This window comes from Phyllobates terribilis, unplaced genomic scaffold, assembly GCF_046119375.1.
Source record: "Phyllobates terribilis strain yellow unplaced genomic scaffold, ASM4611937v1 Scaffold_3__8_contigs__length_932513732, whole genome shotgun sequence".
In the NCBI taxonomy this organism is placed as follows: Eukaryota; Metazoa; Chordata; class Amphibia; order Anura; family Dendrobatidae; genus Phyllobates; species Phyllobates terribilis.
This window is the reverse complement of record NW_027362763.1, coordinates 366,080,711-366,098,346: the sequence shown is the minus strand read 5'-3', so window position 1 is coordinate 366,098,346 and position 17,636 is coordinate 366,080,711. Positions and strand designations below refer to the sequence as shown.

At 38.3% G+C, this 17,636-nt stretch overlaps 1 protein-coding gene across 4 annotated transcripts in view; it reads right to left on the bottom strand.

Moving 5' to 3' along the window:
* Window positions 1–17,636, bottom strand: part of MYOM2 (myomesin 2) — a 286,047-nt gene that overhangs the window by 27,131 nt on the left and 241,280 nt on the right. For all 4 annotated transcript variants that reach the window (XM_073675391.1, XM_073675390.1, XM_073675389.1 and 1 more), the window contains 2 exons: window positions 17,478–17,516; window positions 8,433–8,538 (listed from right to left, as the gene is read on the bottom strand). In XM_073675391.1, the coding sequence (XP_073531492.1) occupies window positions 8,433–8,538; window positions 17,478–17,516 (145 nt within the window). The remainder of the gene's footprint in view (window positions 1–8,432; window positions 8,539–17,477; window positions 17,517–17,636) is intronic.

The window sequence follows — 17,636 nt, the reverse complement described above, 5'->3', positions numbered from 1 at the left end:
CAAGAAAACATCCTGTGACCTCAGTTCAGTGGTTAGATATTGCTTGCTAATAAAAGTCAGAATAGTCAAGCTAATCCAATAATTAACCTGGCATATTTCAAGAGTATGTTGTTGGTCTAAAATAGTAGAAGTGGACTTCCATATCTATTAGCTAAGTATAACAAAATGAGGCTGGAATATGTATAGTTTTGTAAAGTTGAATGTTGGAAAAAGTGGTATGATAATTTTTATTTTCTGTTATATTGTCAGATGGAGGAGTAAATTGCACAAAATCAAAACATTATATGTTATTGAGATAATAGTTTAGACTGGTGATAATGGTATAATAGTATACAAACAATTCACCAACATATATTACATCCTTTATTAACAAATGAACATTACTATAATGCTCAAACTCTTCATGAGATTAGCTCCATTCCACAAAAGGAAGTAACTGTTCAACCGGATTGCAGATAAGTTACCACAATGCATTGTACAGTTGTTACTTAAAGGGGTTTTCCCATGAACAAAGTTATTTTTATTTAACATTTTAATCAATAGATCTTTGAATAATAATAAGTTTCAGAACCGGATGTGCTTAAAAAAATGTCCTTGTGCTGAGATAATCTTAGAAATGTGCCCCTGCTGTGTACTGTGTAATGGCTGTGTCTGACCGTGCAGGAACATAGTCTGATCATACCACAGCTACTGGGCAGGGGAGGAAGCAAAAGGAGTATACAGACATTACAGCAGGGGATCGCAGCTGCTGCTGCCTGTGAAGGACAACATTTCACTGTGTGTTTTTAAGCAATGTTTTGCCTTAAAGAAGGAATCAGCTGTGACCCCATGCTGTAATGTTTGTATACTCTTTTGCTTCCTCTCCTGCCCAGGAGATGTGGTATGATCAGACCGTGTTCCTGCATGGTAGGACACACCCATTACACAGTACACAGCAGGGGCACATTTATAAGATTATCTCAGCACAGGAACATTTTTCTTAAACACATCCAAGTGTGGAAGTTATTATTATTCAAAGATCTATTGATTAAAATGTTAATCAAAATTAATGTTGTTCGTGGGAAAACTCCTTTAACCCCTTAAGCCCCGCGGGTGGTTTGCACGTTAATGACCGGGCCAATTTTTACAATTCTGACCACTGTCACTTTATGAGGTAATTACTCTGGAACGCTTCAACGGATCCCCCTGATTCTGAGATTGTTTTTTCATGACATATTGTACTTCATGATTGTGGAAAAATTTCTTCGATATCACTTGCGTTTATTTGTGAAAAAAACGGAAATTTGGCGAAAATTTTGAAAATTTTGCAATTTTCAAAATTTGAATTTTTAAGCCCTGAAATCAGAGCGATATGTCACACAAAAGAGTTAATAAATAACATTTCCCACATGTCTACTTTACATCAGCACAATTTTGGAACCAAAATTTTTTTTTGTTAGGGAGCTATAAGGGTTAAAAGTTGACCAGCGATTTCTCATTTTTCCAACAAAATTTACAAAACCATTTTTTTAGGGACCACATCACATTTGAAGTCACTTGGAGAGGTCTTTTTGACAGAAAATACCCAAAAGTGACACCATTCTAAAAACTGCACCCCTCAAGGTGCTCAAAACCACATTCAAGAACTTTATTAACCCTTCAGGTGCTTCACAGGAATTTTTTGAATGTGGAAGAAAAAAATGAACATTTAACTTTTTTCACAAAAATGTTACTTTAGACCCAATTTTTTTTATTTTCACAGGGGTAACAAGAAAAAATGGACCCCAAAATTTGTTGTGCAATTTCCCCTGGGCACGCAGATACCCAATATTTGGGGAAAAAACACTGTTTGGGCGCACGGCAGGGCTCGGAAGGGAAGGAGCGCCATTTGACTTTTTGATTGTAAAATTTGCTTGAATAATTAGCGGACGCCATGTTGTGTTTGGAGAGCCCCTGTGTGCCCAAACTTTGGAGCTCCCCCACAAGTGACCCCATTTTGGAAACTAGACCCCCCAAGGCACCTTTATAGATGCATAGTGAGCACTTGGAACCCCCAGGTGCTTCACAAATTGATTCGTAAAAATGAAAAAGTGAAAAAAAAAACACTTTTTCATTTTTACGAATCAATTTGTGAAGCACCTAGGGGTTCCAAGTGCTCACTATGCATCTAGATAGGTGCCTTGGGGGGTCTAGTTTCCAAAATGGGGTCACTTGTGGGGGAGCTCCAATGTTTGGGCACACAGGGGCTCTCCAAACGCAACATGGCGTCCGCTAACAATTTGAGCCGATTTTCCATTCAATTTGTTAGCGGACACCATGTCGCGTTTGGAGAGCCCGTGATGTGCCAAAACAGTGGAGCTCCCCCACAAGTGTCCCCATTTTGGAAACTATACCCCTCAAGGATTTTATTAAGGTGTATAGTGAACATTTTGAACCCAGAGGTACGGCACAGAATTTGTTTACATTAGGTCATCATATTGAATAAGTTGTCATTATTCTTGAGCACAAGTGCTCGCTACTTGAGTTTGCATCGGGTACTCAGGTATGCACCATGTACAGCGTGTGCTCGAGTGACATGCTCGAGTCCCTGCTCCGCATGTTTCACGGTTATTAGACACCCAAAAAAAAACATGCGGGGATCGCTCGTGCATGGCAGGCAATCCCCGTAAAGTTTTTTGGCCGCGAAGCATATGGGGCAGAGACTCGAGCATGTCACTCAAATACCCACGATACTCAATGCATACCAGAGCACCCGATGCAAACTCAAGAAGCGAGCACTTGCTCTCAACACTAGTTGCCATATCGTCATCTTTTTTTCTTACTTTTGAAAAAAATCCCAACCCCAGCCCTAACCCTAGCACAGCCCTAGCCCTAGCACAACCCTAGCCCCAGCACAACCCTAGCCCCAGCACAACCCTAGCCCCAGCACAACCCTAGCCCCAGCACAACCCTAGCCCTAGCATAACCCTAGCCCCAGCACAACCCTAGCCCCAGCACAACCCTAGCCCCAAACCCAGCCCTAACCCTAGCCCAATCCTAACCCAAGAGTTTAATTTTGACGCCGTTCCTTGTGCGGTATAAGTGATTAGGCGACTTTATTCTTCGGGTCGGTGTGATTACAGCAATGCCAGAATCATATGGGGTTTTTATGACTGACAGCTGTCACACACTAAAAGACGCATTTTTTGTAAAATCTAGTTTTTGCATCGCCATATTTTGAGAGCTATAATTTTTCCAGATTTTGGCAGACAGTCATGTGACGGCTCGTTTTTTGCGGGATGACTTGACGTTGTTATTGGTGCCATTTTCAGGCACGTGACATTTTTTGATCGCTTTCTATTCCGATTTTTGGGAGGCAGAATAAACAAAAACCAACAATTCAGGAATTGTTTTTTTTTTTTTTATTCTGTTCCGCGTGTGGTAAAATTGATGAGGTAGCTTTATTCTTCGGGTCAGTACGTTTACAGCGGTACCACATTTGTATCATTTTTCTATGTTTTGGCGCTTATACACAATAAAAGCTATAGAAAAAATATATTTTTTAGCATTGCTTTATTCTGAGAGCTATAACTTTTTTATTTTTCGGCTGATGGAGCTGTATCGCAGCTTGTTTTTTGCGGGACGAGATGACGTTTTCAGTGGTATCATTTTTATTTATATGCGTCTTTTTGATCGCGTGTTATTCCACTTTTTGTTTGGCGGTATGGTGATAAAGCATTGTTTTTTGCTTTGTTTTTTTTTTTTTTTTTTTTTTTTACCGTGTTCACTGAAGGGGTTAACTAGTGGGACAGTTTTATAGGTCAGGTTGTTCCGGACGCGGCGATACCAAATATGTGTACTTTTATTGTTTGTTTTGTTTTTTTTTTTATAATAATATTTATTGATGGGTACATTATATTTTTATTTTTGGTGTATTATTTTTTTTATTTTTTTATAATATTTTTGCACATTTTTTTTTTTTCCACTTTCACACAGTTTATACACTTTATTACTTTGTCCCACTCTGGGACTTTTACTTTTTTTTCTGATCGCCTGCATGGCACAGGAATGAAGCACCATCCCTATGCCATGAAGGCTGTCAGAAGTGCACAGTGTGAAGATTGCTTGGAGATGCACTGTGCATGCCCAAGCAATCTTCCTGCTCTCTGGTGACCCGGATGTTGTCATGACGACATCGGGTCGTCATGGCAACACCCGGGAAGCCTTTGCAGACTGCTCTGGAAGCCGGAAGAGGAGGTGAGTATCGCCGATCACCTCCCCTTGCCCCCGCAATGCCGCGATCGACTTCGGTCGCAGCATCGCGGGGGTTAATGTGCTGGGAGCGGTGCAGGACCGCTCCCTGCACATAGTACCGGGTGTCAGCTGTGACAATCAGCTGACACCCGGCAGCGATTGCGCCCGCACAGCCTGTGTGCGCGCGCGATCGCCATGACGTACTAATACGGGTCTGGCTCTTAAGTCCCAGGGCACAGACGCGTATTAGTATGTCAGATGTTATTAAGGGGTTAAGGATGTAAAGGGCTCAGAAGCCAGTACCATCAACAGAGGCTGTCAGCTGTAAAGGAATTTCCAGAGCAGAAGATACCCATGATAATGGCAATTTAACCCCTTGTATGTCACAGTCAATTGCAGTACCCAAGAGATTAGACAGTTTGAGGGAGTTTACTTGATCACTTCAAAATATAAAAATTAAATTAACCCATAAGGTGAACATTGTTAAAAAAACTGTTTTTTATACATTTCATCTCACAGAAAAACAATCAAAAAGTCATATATGTACCGAAAAATGGTACCAATGAAAACCTCCACCTCACCCTGCAAAAAAAGTGTTTACAGTTATATCGATAAAAAAATTAAAATTATTGATTGCTCTCAGAATATAGCAACAGAAAAAAAGGTTTTATAGTGCAAAGCTTGAAAACCTAAAAAAAAATGCCATCAAAAATTACAATTCACAAAAAAAGCCATCATAAGATAAATCAATGAAAAAAAAATAAAAAACAGAGGGTTAATGAGAATCAATAAATATAAAATTACGCTTGGTGTCGTCCAAAGACCTACACAATAGACATACTACTATGTGTTATAATTTTGATTGGAAGAGTGTTTTGCAAATGTAATATATTGCCAACAAATCAGCAGCACTTGTGTATTGGTAAGCGATGTTTTTGGCTTATGTTTAACAAGAGATCCTTTCATATACTAAATTGTACATGACTTAATGTTTCTGAAAGCTCATCAGATGATGCCACTGTAGTTGTAAGGTAATTATTTTTATTTTTCCTTATCTTTTGCAGCTTAGTATAGCATAATTTGTTTTGATGGATTAACAACATGAAGGGCTATAATTTCCATAATTATTGCATGCCCCTACAAATTGTTAGTGCTGCTATAATTCACATACAACACTGATCTCCTGTTGACAAATTTCTCGATTGTTTGCCTACAACTGGAAGCTGTACTATTTGCTGCTAAGCATGTGAAACATGATCCCTACTGAGGCAGGAAGAGAGGGGGGAGAGTGAAGGAGCGCTGGAGATTAGAAATAATTTGTGACATTCCTTACTCTAGGGTGGGAATAGGGGAGATAATCGGGTGTTCAAGATGTCACGTAAGCAGACAAACATTAAGATCTTGATCATGTGACTGTATATGAGACTAGGTTATAGATGCATTACAGTTATAGACAGTGCATTAGTATGTTAAAGAAAAAAATGTGTGGCATATTCCAAGATTTTATTAGAAAAATCTTAAAATTATTGTGCAAACAGCTTGTGACTATGGGAGGGGGGGTGGAAGACACCTTTCCAACGTGTTTCAAACATGCTGGCTCTTGTTACGTAGGAATAAGTGAGTTTGAAATACGTTGGAGAGAAAGCTCTCTCCCCTCATAGTCACCAGCTGTTTACACAATATGTTTTATATTTTTCTAATAAATGTTTTAACTTTTTGCTGGAATTCACCACACACCTTTCCTTTTAGAATCACATTGTCTTTGAGGTTTTTATGCTATGAGAGCTTTTATCTTACACAATGTACAGCTTGTTGACAAGGAGATCAACTAACAGAGCCTGGCTAAGTACACATAGTAGCTATATTCTAGACTGTGCAGTTAACAGTCAGATTTTTCCGCTCATTAATTTCTATACAGCAGTTAGCTGCTCACCTCACCCTCCCTCTCAGCTCTTAAGCTGATATCAGTCCTACAAAATCACAATCTCCCAACCTCCACCATTGACTGTTTCCAGAACAGTTCTCTTGATCATTTTTCACTTGAGTTGTGCACTTGTTCAAATGCACTGTTATCTGTATATGCAAATATAGTGATAACAGTGTATAGTTCAGATGATACACTGACAGACCATTAATGTGTCAATGTAGCAGGAAGAAGCTCAGCAGTAGGACATAGATACTGAATCTGAACTGTCACTTAAGGAAAAGCGCCTGTCCCCAGTAACAAGGAAAAGATAGAAACTGAAGAGCTATGTGCTGCTCAAGATATATCTTGAGAATGGCCCGTTAAAGCTAACTACACTTAAACTATTTGTATACAATATTTAAAGATCAGAAAACTCCTATATATTTAAAAAAAAAATGAAATTAGTTCAAAAATGACTTTTAAGAAAACAGAATATAGAAAGTCTCTAAAAAAAAGTTCAGTCATTTCATAACTAATCGTAAATTCCCAGGTGTTCTTCACATAGTAAATATCAGTAATATATTTAAAATTCATCTCTGTCATGAAGGCCAAGGTATGTCATTTGCTTCACAGAAGTTTTATCTTAATTATTTTAAAATAATATGTTGGAATCTGCCAATTACAAGGAATTTTAATCTTTCTAGTTCTAATTATTGGAACTGGAAAGTATTTTTAGAATTGTCATCTAAAAATTACAGAAGTTAAATATTACTTGTAATGACTTTTGTAATAAATATTTTTCTAACAGACAGTAATTTTAAGAGTTTCTTAACCCCTTCTTTAACCTCTTAAAAGTTGATGCTATGCTGCACCAGCCCAGATCTGAAAAGACTCCAATTCTAGCCAATAACTCTTTGTATGCAACAATATTTAGCTTTGTAAGCCCATCAACAACAAATAGAGGCCCCCAGGTTTGTCGTGTATGCATGTCTATTAGGCTCTGCCTGGGTAGCCTGTCGATCAGTGTAATCAACAGTAATGCAATGTATTATACAATTGATTAGACAATCGCAAGCGGATAAATTAACCGTTGTTTTACTTAGTAACTGATTAACATCTTCTTTTTTCTGCTCCTGGACTGATCATCCTTTCAACTCATCAATAAAATCTGTCTTCAGTGAACACAGATTTTAACATTACTGAGATAGGAGATGGCAGTCGCTTCTCATAACATTTTATGGAGAGGGAAAGTGGGAGGAGGAGCAAGGGTAGGTCAAAAGCAAAACAGACAAAATCACTTGAAAATGACAGTTATACATGAATTTTTTTAAGTGAGACCTAAAATATTAATAATGTGCTTTGCTATATTTGTAATGACTGATACTAAAAATAATAGTGAAAGCCATAAAAAAATAATAAAAGTTAATCAATAAGTTCTATGTGTCCAAAAATGGTGCCACTAAAAACTACAACACATTCAACTTATTTAATAGAGGGTTTATGGAACTTTTATATTGATGACCTATCTTTGGGATAGGTCATCAATATCTCAAGGCATCACATATCACAATATTACATAGTACCCCCACAAATCGGAAGATTGACTCATTGTTCCCTTCTTTGTTTACCATATATTTACACATTGCCCATAAGACAGCTAATGATTATATAAAGCGTTCCACCTATTTTATACAACAAATCCTTTATTATAATTGTTAGCTTTAAAATTTAATTAATCTCTATCTTGTCTAAGAAGTGAAATTTAAAATCCCAAACTGTGGACTGTCACAAATAAATGGTATAAAGTTTGTGCAGATCGCTATACTGTCATTGTATTGAATTGAAAAGACTGTGGTCTGCAATATCCACAGCTACTTGGAACCTTGGCATTTTTTGACATATTGTACACTGGTATGTACACACAGCGAAAGTAAAAAAAAAAGAAAAACAACTTTTGAAGTGAGACTAAAATATTGTGGAACTAGTCTACCATTAGAATACAAATGTACATATCCAGGCTTGGACTGGCACATAGGGGAACAGGTGAATCCCCCGTGGGCCTCTGTACAGGAGTTGGCCCCCATATGAGCAGTAGTTGGCACAATATACTTGATTTACTATGTACATTCAAAGGCAGGATCTCATCATTCATTTAATAAAGTATCCAGTATAGAAGCACAGGTACATTTTTAAATGAGGGTAATGGACTCCTATAGTCAATGTTTTGATGGGCCCTTGGCACCCCAGTCCGTCACTCTACATATCTACCCAATATTGCCAAATCATGTAAAAAATGATACCATTCATTTCATACCTTTGATACCAGGAAACTTTCATTTCTTCAGAGAAGTACTTCATGTAACAATGGAATCGTATTCCTTCAGGTGTGCACTGTATCTTCAGTTCAGAAGCAGATGATCCTGTAAAACAAAGCGAGAGCATATTCTACATGAGCTTATGTTTGCCGAGCACAGGTTAATTTTTTTTTTCTTTTTCTTTGACATAGCAGAAAAATATAGTTGTTCTTTAGATGTGTACAAAAAGAAAATCTATTTTGGATACTATAGAGACATATTATCTGGGAGCTTCAGTTATATATGAAATAGATTGAATTACTGACTTTGATGCATTTTTATGACAATCCTCCTACAAGGATGCAGACAGCTATAATAAGACATTATGGGTTTTCGGTCTTCAAGGGTATTTTTCTTTCGAAACAACCTAGTTTTACTTTAGTATTTTCACAATGAGCTCTTAGACACAACATGTCTTGATGCATTTTTCTCTTCAAATGATAAACACTCAGTAATTTCAGTAATTATCTTTATAATAGACTCTTCACTTTATCTAGTGAGAGCTAAAGCCCGATATTTCAAACTGTACCGTCTGGTGCAAAGACTTTATTAGCATTATATATCACTATAGATTAAATGGATAGACTATAATTGTGTTTACGCAGAACGTACTTATGTGTTGCTCCTCACTTATATTACTTCAGACTTTGCAATAGCAAAATGGTCACTCTGTATTTTAGCTGTAAACAATGAATAGAGGTAAATTATCTTCTGTGTTCATTCATTAGGTTTTAAGGATAAAGAAAAGGCTTTACTGATGGGGATAGAAAATGTTGTTATCTTCTTATAATGGTCTCGCTGTCATAGAAATACCAGACAGTTTCAAAACCACAATAATCTGTGCAGCTAAAAGATTTGAAAAAAACAAGCAAGACAATGGAAAATGCAAGCAAGTATATTTCACCTATATTATGTCCAAAATATAGAACTCAACATTACTTTATTGGCCTTCGGCTTGATCTCAAGCCATGGCGACTTGATGGATGAACAATCTGTAGAAATATTGATCTTGTGCAAGCCAAGAAAGGTTCACCAGGGTCTTCTCCATTGTTATCTACATAGTATCAACCTATCAGGTTGCTGGACCTCCTCTTTCACTTATTCCTTCTATTCTTCTGGCCATGATCTTCTTCTCCAGTGATTGCAGTCTTTGCAAGATGTGTGCAAAGTAGGCAAGTCATAGCTTGGTGATCCTTGCTTCCAGTAACATGTCTGGCTTGATTTGTTCCAAAATTGATTTATTTGATCTTCTTGCCATCCATGATTTTGATAACATCCTTCACCATCTCCACATCTCAAATGTGTCGATTCTTCTTCTGTATTGTTTTTTTATCATCCAGGTTTCGCATCTATATGTAACCACAGAAAAGACCAAACTATGTCTTTGTCGCCAATGAAATATTGCTCTACATGAAGAACTTCTCCAGTGAGATCATTGTTGATTTACCCATAGCTATTCTTCTATTGACTTCCAGTTTCATGGCTTCATCTTGAGTTATCGTCGATCCGAGTAGGTTGAAGTCCTTCACAACTTCCTTATCATCGCCTTCCTTCTCAAGTGAGTCCTAGTCTTGCCTGGCAGTAGTCAAAATATTTGTCTTCCTTGTATTGAGTAGGAGTCCCATGTTTGATCTTTCCATCTTGAAATTCCATAATAAGTCTTTAATTCCATCTACTCTTGTTGCTATCAGTGTTGTATTATCTGCGTATTTAAGATTGTTGATGATTCGTCCAGCAATTTTTATTCCTTCTTCTTTTTAAGCAAATTCAGCCTTCCTGAAAATAGATTCTATATTTTCAGATAGAAAATACAGAACTACAGAAAATATATAACATATATAGAATATAAAACTATATAATAGTTCTATATTTTCCCAAATAATTGGTATTATTATAATAAAATATAGAATGCCTTGAGTAAAATAGGTAAGGAATATTCATTATTCCAAATGTCAGTAGTGCATGGTTTCCCGTTAGATACATCATGTACAAGTTATACTCCTTAAGATCACTTAGAAAAAAGGTTATGACGGCCAAATTGCCCAACGTTTTTGGCAAATGAACCTGGAGTATGAGACTTGATTTTGACAGAGAGGTGATTAATGGTGCGCATTTGGCAGAGAGATAGAGTTCAATTCTGTTCAGTTGATATTGAGGGTGTTTTGTCACAAATAATGACTCTGAAATATGAGGAAAATACTCTGCCTACAAGGGGAAGCTGCAGACTGAAGCTCCTGTTGTATCTAAGCATTGATTCCATTAGTTACTCTGAATCAGTTAACTGGGAAATCAATCTAGGGTGTGAAAAGGCAATGTCACCATGAAAAGTTAAATTGTACCTGCATTATAATAGCTGGAATGCTCTGTATAACAAAATTGTAATGTATTGGTAATTAATATGGTGAAAAGAAGACAATGCTACACTAACAAGAGAAAATGACTCATATGACCAGATTTGATTTTTCAGCATTTGCAAGAAATAAGAGGCAACAAATTGAGTGTTCCCTCCATTGATTTTCTTGGGCAGGTATACCTTGAGCTTTATATTTAATGATGCAGTGTTTATTTTCATGGCGGCAATATTTTATACTTTTAACAGGCAGCCGATACTATTTAAATTAGATTACTAACTTGTTCCTGTGCAAAATTTATTTGCACTCTTTCCTTAAGAATCATTCCACTATTTATCATGTACCCCTGTCCATATCCCTTATACATGCATATATAGAGGGGATTCTATATGGTGTCACATATTTTCCCAGTCGTTTGAATAACTGGATGTAATACCACTTTTCTCTTACAGAGGAAATGTATTGGGACCCATCGCTCCTTCAACATTAACAGCTAATCCACAGGCACTAGAGCGACAAAGCATTTACGAGAGAAATTATTTAAAACAATCTTTGCTTACTTTGAAAGGTCTAAATGTCATGTTAAAACAATCAAGGAATTTCCCCATTTTTATTAATAAACTAATCTATTTTGACTACTTCTGTGTATCAAAAATCTTGAGTACCAATGATTTTAAGCCATGAAATTGTGAATATATTCCAAGTAGAATTTTAGTTTTCAACATGAATGTATTTTTAAAGGGATACATATATCGCTGAATAGAAAAAGAAAGAAAGAAAAAACTCTCCCATCCATCCTGAATACAGCAGCCAGGATAATATTGCTCTCCAGCCACTACACAGATGCCTCTAACGTGTTCCAGTCATTGTAAAGGTTGCCTATCTGCTGCAGAGTCCAATGTAAACTTATATCTCTCTCACCCCCAAAGCTCTCCACAGTTCTGCACCACCTTACATCTCCTCCCTCATCACTGTCTATCACATAACCCATGCCCTTTGTTCCACTAATGACTGAAGAATAACATCCTCAATAATGTCCCCTAAAAAGAACTTTCTAAGGGAAAATACGAAGTTAGTCCAAAAGATTTTGTCTTAGTTGCCTAATTTTCCTATGAAACAAATGGAGATACGATCAGACAGTATGTTCTAACACATTCTTACTGCAACTGAAACCCTAATAGTCTGGTATTGGAAACAAATCTCATGCCTTCCCAGGTGGACCTATTCTTTAAAGATGTTTTTCCACTTCACAATTAGTGGGAACGAGTGTTCCTAGGATGGTCTGTTCCCCAAAATGATGCAATGTAAACAGGCTGCCAATCATCCAAAAAATTAGCAAAAGACTCGTAAGTCAGATGAAATGATCCTTTGGCTTGTTTAAGATCATTCTCTGCAGCATACTGGCCTATATAAACAGGTCTGCGCTGCCGAAAACAATGGTAGCCTATACGCACTGAAGGATCTATTACCGATCATTCCAGGCACATCTAAAGAGTTATCTGTTTGTCTAAACAGGCTGTTAAATGTTCGTCACACGACAAACATGTTGCCAATAGGTCAGCTGGTGTAAACCCAATTTAAGATTTGTGAAATATGTACAATACTTTTAAACATTTGATAGCATTACTTAAGTAGTGCACCAAATACGATACCTCGTAGCTTTGAATCCACCTGGTAACTGTGAGACTTTTACTAGCTTCAGTCTCATACCTAAGGTTATTTTTCATGAGCACTTAGTGCACTGATACCTACATTCCACTGTTGTTTCTTAGTCATATATGCGTTATCTTGTCCACATAAGCTTTATTAATAGCAGTTGCTATTGTCTGGAAAATTGTATTTATGCCAAATAAGTTGTGTACAATGTCTTGATCACTTTATTGTTGATGACAACATATAAAATATAACTGAACAGAAGATTGATAGGTAGATGTGTTTTGAAATCATCAAGTCAACAATTCATTTTAAATTTATTTTTCTCAGTTTGGATTACATCCTAATCCGGATTAACATGTCTACAGGGTTTATCATAAAATGTATTCTAAAAGCCTTTCCAATAGCATCTCGGTAGACTATTTTGTCTGCAATTTATTTGTGCTTTCCCTGGCTTCTGAGCATGCACATATGTATATCTCATTGAAAAAAATTAACATAAAAATACACATTAGTCAGCAAGACTTTTAGAGCACAGATGAGCTAAAAAGCATTAGCATATTCATTTTTAGACCTAGTAAAAATACAAAATAAAGTGAGGTGAAACACTTTAAAATGCATTTTTAGGAAGAGCTCAGGGGAGGTTGAGAGTAGAGGGGAGTAAAATTAAAAAGATAAGATACAGTTTATATTCCAGAGTCTACAGAACCGCTGTAGCAATAAACGTTTGTCTCCGGAAATTGCATGCAGACTGAAAAGCATTAAGGTCCTTTAAAAACTGTTATGTAATATCAAAGTAGCACATATTGCTATTGATTTAGAAAATGTCACATATAGTAGAATACAACATGGAATGACAATTTGAATAGAGAGGATACAGTACATGCTGAATATTTTATACTATGGGAATATAGCGTATAATTTAAACTTATTCTATCCTATATAGGGACTAAAAAAAAACTTGGTTTAACTCATGTTCGGTTGCCCTGATAAATAATGAGTGAGGGACCACTACATCTACAGATGTAGCAAAGGTTATCAAGACTCTCAACCAGGGATATACATAAAAAATCACCAGGCCCCATAGCAAAAGTTTGAATTTGGCCCCTCTCTCTACCCCAAAAATATTCAGAGTAGGCGGAGTCATATCTCCCAGCTTTTATAAACAGGGAGAGGGACATGTAACATGTACTATAGCACATACATAGTAATATTGTCCTTATTAAAGCCCCTTAGTATTCTTACCCATGATACTACTTTCATGGACATTATAGAGTATGATGCTCCCAAAAATGCCCCCATTCACACACGGAGTATGATACCGTCACAGTGAATTTCTCCCACAATTTCATCCCTCAGCCCCCCACACACATGTACAGCATGACTCCACAGTGCACCTAACATAGTATAATACCTTTTCCCCATAGTTTCCCCACATACAGTATCATGGCCCCCACACAGCATAACGGCCTATAAGTTTGGTGGCCCCCATTCATTATGATGCCCCATAGCCCACACTCAGCATGATGGCCCATACTCCGTATAATAACCCCACAAACCCCCACACAGTATCATGGCTTCCACAGCCCCTATAAAAGTATAATGGCACCTCAGTATGATTCTACCACAGAACCTACTCAGTATGATGACCTCCACAGTCCCCCACTAATTGTGATGGCCCCCAAACACTCCTAATATGATGACCACCACAGTCTCGCACTTAGTATGATAACCCCCATAGTCCCTCACTAAGTATGATGCCTCCTCAAATACTGACATTAAAAAGTTAAAACACTTCTTAATTTCCCTTGTCCCCTAGGTGCACTACTTGGGTCTGTGCAGTGTGGAGTCTGAAAAGCCACACAGCAGGTGAAAGGTAGTAATGTCATAAAGCCTGCAGTGTGCCAGTCTCAGACTCTCAAGCATAGACTGAATGGTAGAGCAGGGAACCATTGGCTTCCTGGTCCACCATTCTATTCAACAGTATATGCGGATTCTGATGAAATTGTGAGCGGCATCAGGCCCCCTGACTCATGGGCCACATAGCGACTACATGGTTTGCCACTAAAGGATGGTACACCTCTGCTCATAACACATTTTGATAATTTTTCACAGAACATTATATCACATAAGAGGATTAAGATAACTTAAAAAGCTTGTCTCATGAGAGACATTTATGGCATATCTGCTATAAATGTCTGGTAGATTCAGGTCCCACCTCTGTGATATCTCCAGAATAGAGGTCCTTCGATCCCCAATTTATGGGCAGCTTCCAAAATCTGGTGAGTGAAAGTGGTGGTTCATGCACGGGCTCTCTCCATTCTCAACTATGGGAGTTCCAAACACAACCAAAAGCATTTATTTGGCTGTATTATGAAATCCCATAGCTATGAACTGAAAGAGCCAGCACATGCACAGCCACCTCTTCACCAACTGATGTTTGGAAGCTTTCTAGAGGGGGCACTGCTCTGGAAATAGGTGTAGGTTCTATAGATGGGGCCAGCATCTATTAGACATGGACAGCCTCTCTAGCACTGCACAATCCATTGACCAAAGTCAAGTTAGGTATTAAATTACACTTTTTTGAGCCATCGTAACCAAGTTCTGTATTATCTGCATTGATTTACCATTGCTAGATCTAAACCATGCTTATGTGGCCAGCTCAAAAGATTGACAATGTTGGAATGTAGGTATCGGTCTGTGGCTGGATTCGAAATGGGTCCAAGATCTTCTGTGGTCTCCCATTTCAGTCCAGCCAGGGCTGATGCTGCTCAGCATCATCATCAGCCCCAACGCCTAGCTGGTCCACGAGATGTATTGCTTGTCTCCTGTGTTTTGGTTCCTAGCAATGTTAAGCATAGGTTGCAGAGGGAGACAGGGTGCTTGGAATCTAAGTCCAGGATTCGTCGCACTGAGCATGCCCGTGACCTGGCGGATCGTGATTGGTGGTTTGGCACCCACCTGACTCGGTGACCTAGCACAGCCTGATAGGTCCACGGGTGGCGTCACCAATGGCGCGACGGTGGGCAGGGCTTAGTCTTTAAAAGGCCCGCCCACAAACATGGCGGCGCGCTCTGATCATTTGAGCAAGCGATGCTGTGGTGTGGACAACTGTGTTCCACGTGCTTCCTAGCTGTTCACTCCGTGACCTGCCGATGCCAGAGTTCGCTCGGCTAATTAGCACAGGTCGCTTAGGCAGGTTAGCTCCATAGAGGCAGGTTAGCTCCATAAAGGCAGGTAGCTTCGTCTAGCAGCCTGGCTCAGCCAAAGGGGTCACCTATCTCCCCGAGCAGACGTCCTGTTCACGGCTGACGCTTGTCAGCCACGTGGAGTTGAACCCTTCAGGCCGGTAGCATGCCGGCTGGAGGCCCGTGTACCCGTTGGCGTAGTCACACACGCATCCTAGCGCCGCCTCTGTAGTCCCTGTGCTGTAACAGGACTACAGATAGTTTTTCTCTGCCTATCTCTCGTGCAGCTAACGGAGATAGTGCGAATTGCTATTCCCGTTCCAGTGTGCAGAAACACGGAAGGGTTTTACATTTAAGTTGGTTGCTTCCCTTTCCACCCGGAAAGTGTTCGGCAGCAGTCCACCAGGCTGCATCGCGGACCCCGGGGTCAGTTGCGTTCCATTATATTAAAGTTGTCTGCAACCGCCCTCTTAACAGTAGGTCACACTTTTTATTGTTTCAAACTCCATCTGAGGAATGTCTGTTTTACTGTTTTTCGAGTATTCAGACAAAAAACCCTAACGGCATCATGAATGGGTAGCCAAAAGGAATGTGAACCCAACCTATAGAATTTTAAATATTGACTGCAAAAAGCAGATTATAAAGTTGTTTTACTATAGATACTTATCTCTTATCTACAGCAAAGGGGGTAAATCTCTGATTGAGAACCCCATGACCAGTAACATTTTTTACTCATCTTTGATATATATCATTCACAGTGTGCCTGCAGTGTACACTTGCTGTATGCACTGAGAAAGCTCATAGCACACACTATAAGTGGATAAATAGGCTTTTGTTCACCAATCGTAGACCGTAGGAGTCAACCTGTGCCTGGTCGGAGGTTTCTCTTTTTTTTACTGTTTGACATAATGCAGCAGTTTGTGCATCTGGGCAAAAAAGGTATACCATTAGTGATGAGCGAGTATGTTCTGTTGACCCTTTCGGCAAGCATGCTTGGGTGCTCGATGAGTATCTTCAGCGTGCTTGGGTGTTCTGTTTTAGTCGTGCTGTGTGCAGGATTTGCGACTATTTGACAGCTTTAATACATGTGAGGAATGCCTAAGAAACAGGCATTCCTCACATGTATTAAAGCTGTCAAACAGTCGCAAATCATGAGCATGGAGTGATTAAAACATAACACCCGAGCATGCTGAAGATACTTGGGAAACACCCGAGTATGCTCGCTCATCACTATATACCATGCATATAGTACTAAGTACTATGGAAGCTCATGTGTAATTGCCTTTCTGAGTGTTGCGTCAGGTAGTCAAATATATGCAGTGTGAATGGAGCCTAATATTTATCAAATATCATTGTGTTTTCATTGCGTTAGTTATTTTGTGCTCTAAAGTAGAAATTTTAAAGTCAGTTTTGCTTGTGACTGTATTGTCCTTATTAGCGCTAAATTTATTGTGTCCCATGCTGTTTGATACATTTATTTGCATCTTAAGATATTATAATTCTGTCTAGACTACTTACTGGAGTAAGTAGGCAACGTTTTGTTACAACATTTCTAAATATTTGCAAGTCATATATACGGCTGAAACAGGGAAAATGTCATACACCTATCTTTTTTTACGATCTGAGAATAACAATTACTGACAAATTTGGTTAAAAATGCTGCACAACTTTTAAAAATGTGTCTAAAACTTAAAAAATGACACAAAAAACAGGAGCAAAACAAGTGCTACATTTTCAACAGAAATTCTTAAAAATATACTCCATTTCTTAAACTGTGAAACTCTTACCATGAATAAAGAAAAGATAAACTTACCGCTGACTTTGCTCATTCCTAGGACAATATCTTCATAAACTAGTAATAAAAGAAAACATTCTATCACACACAAGTGAGAGCAAATATAATATATTCCATTTTACAATGAGATACAGAATCGGCTACAAATTAAAATAACCATAACCATAAGTAAGAAAT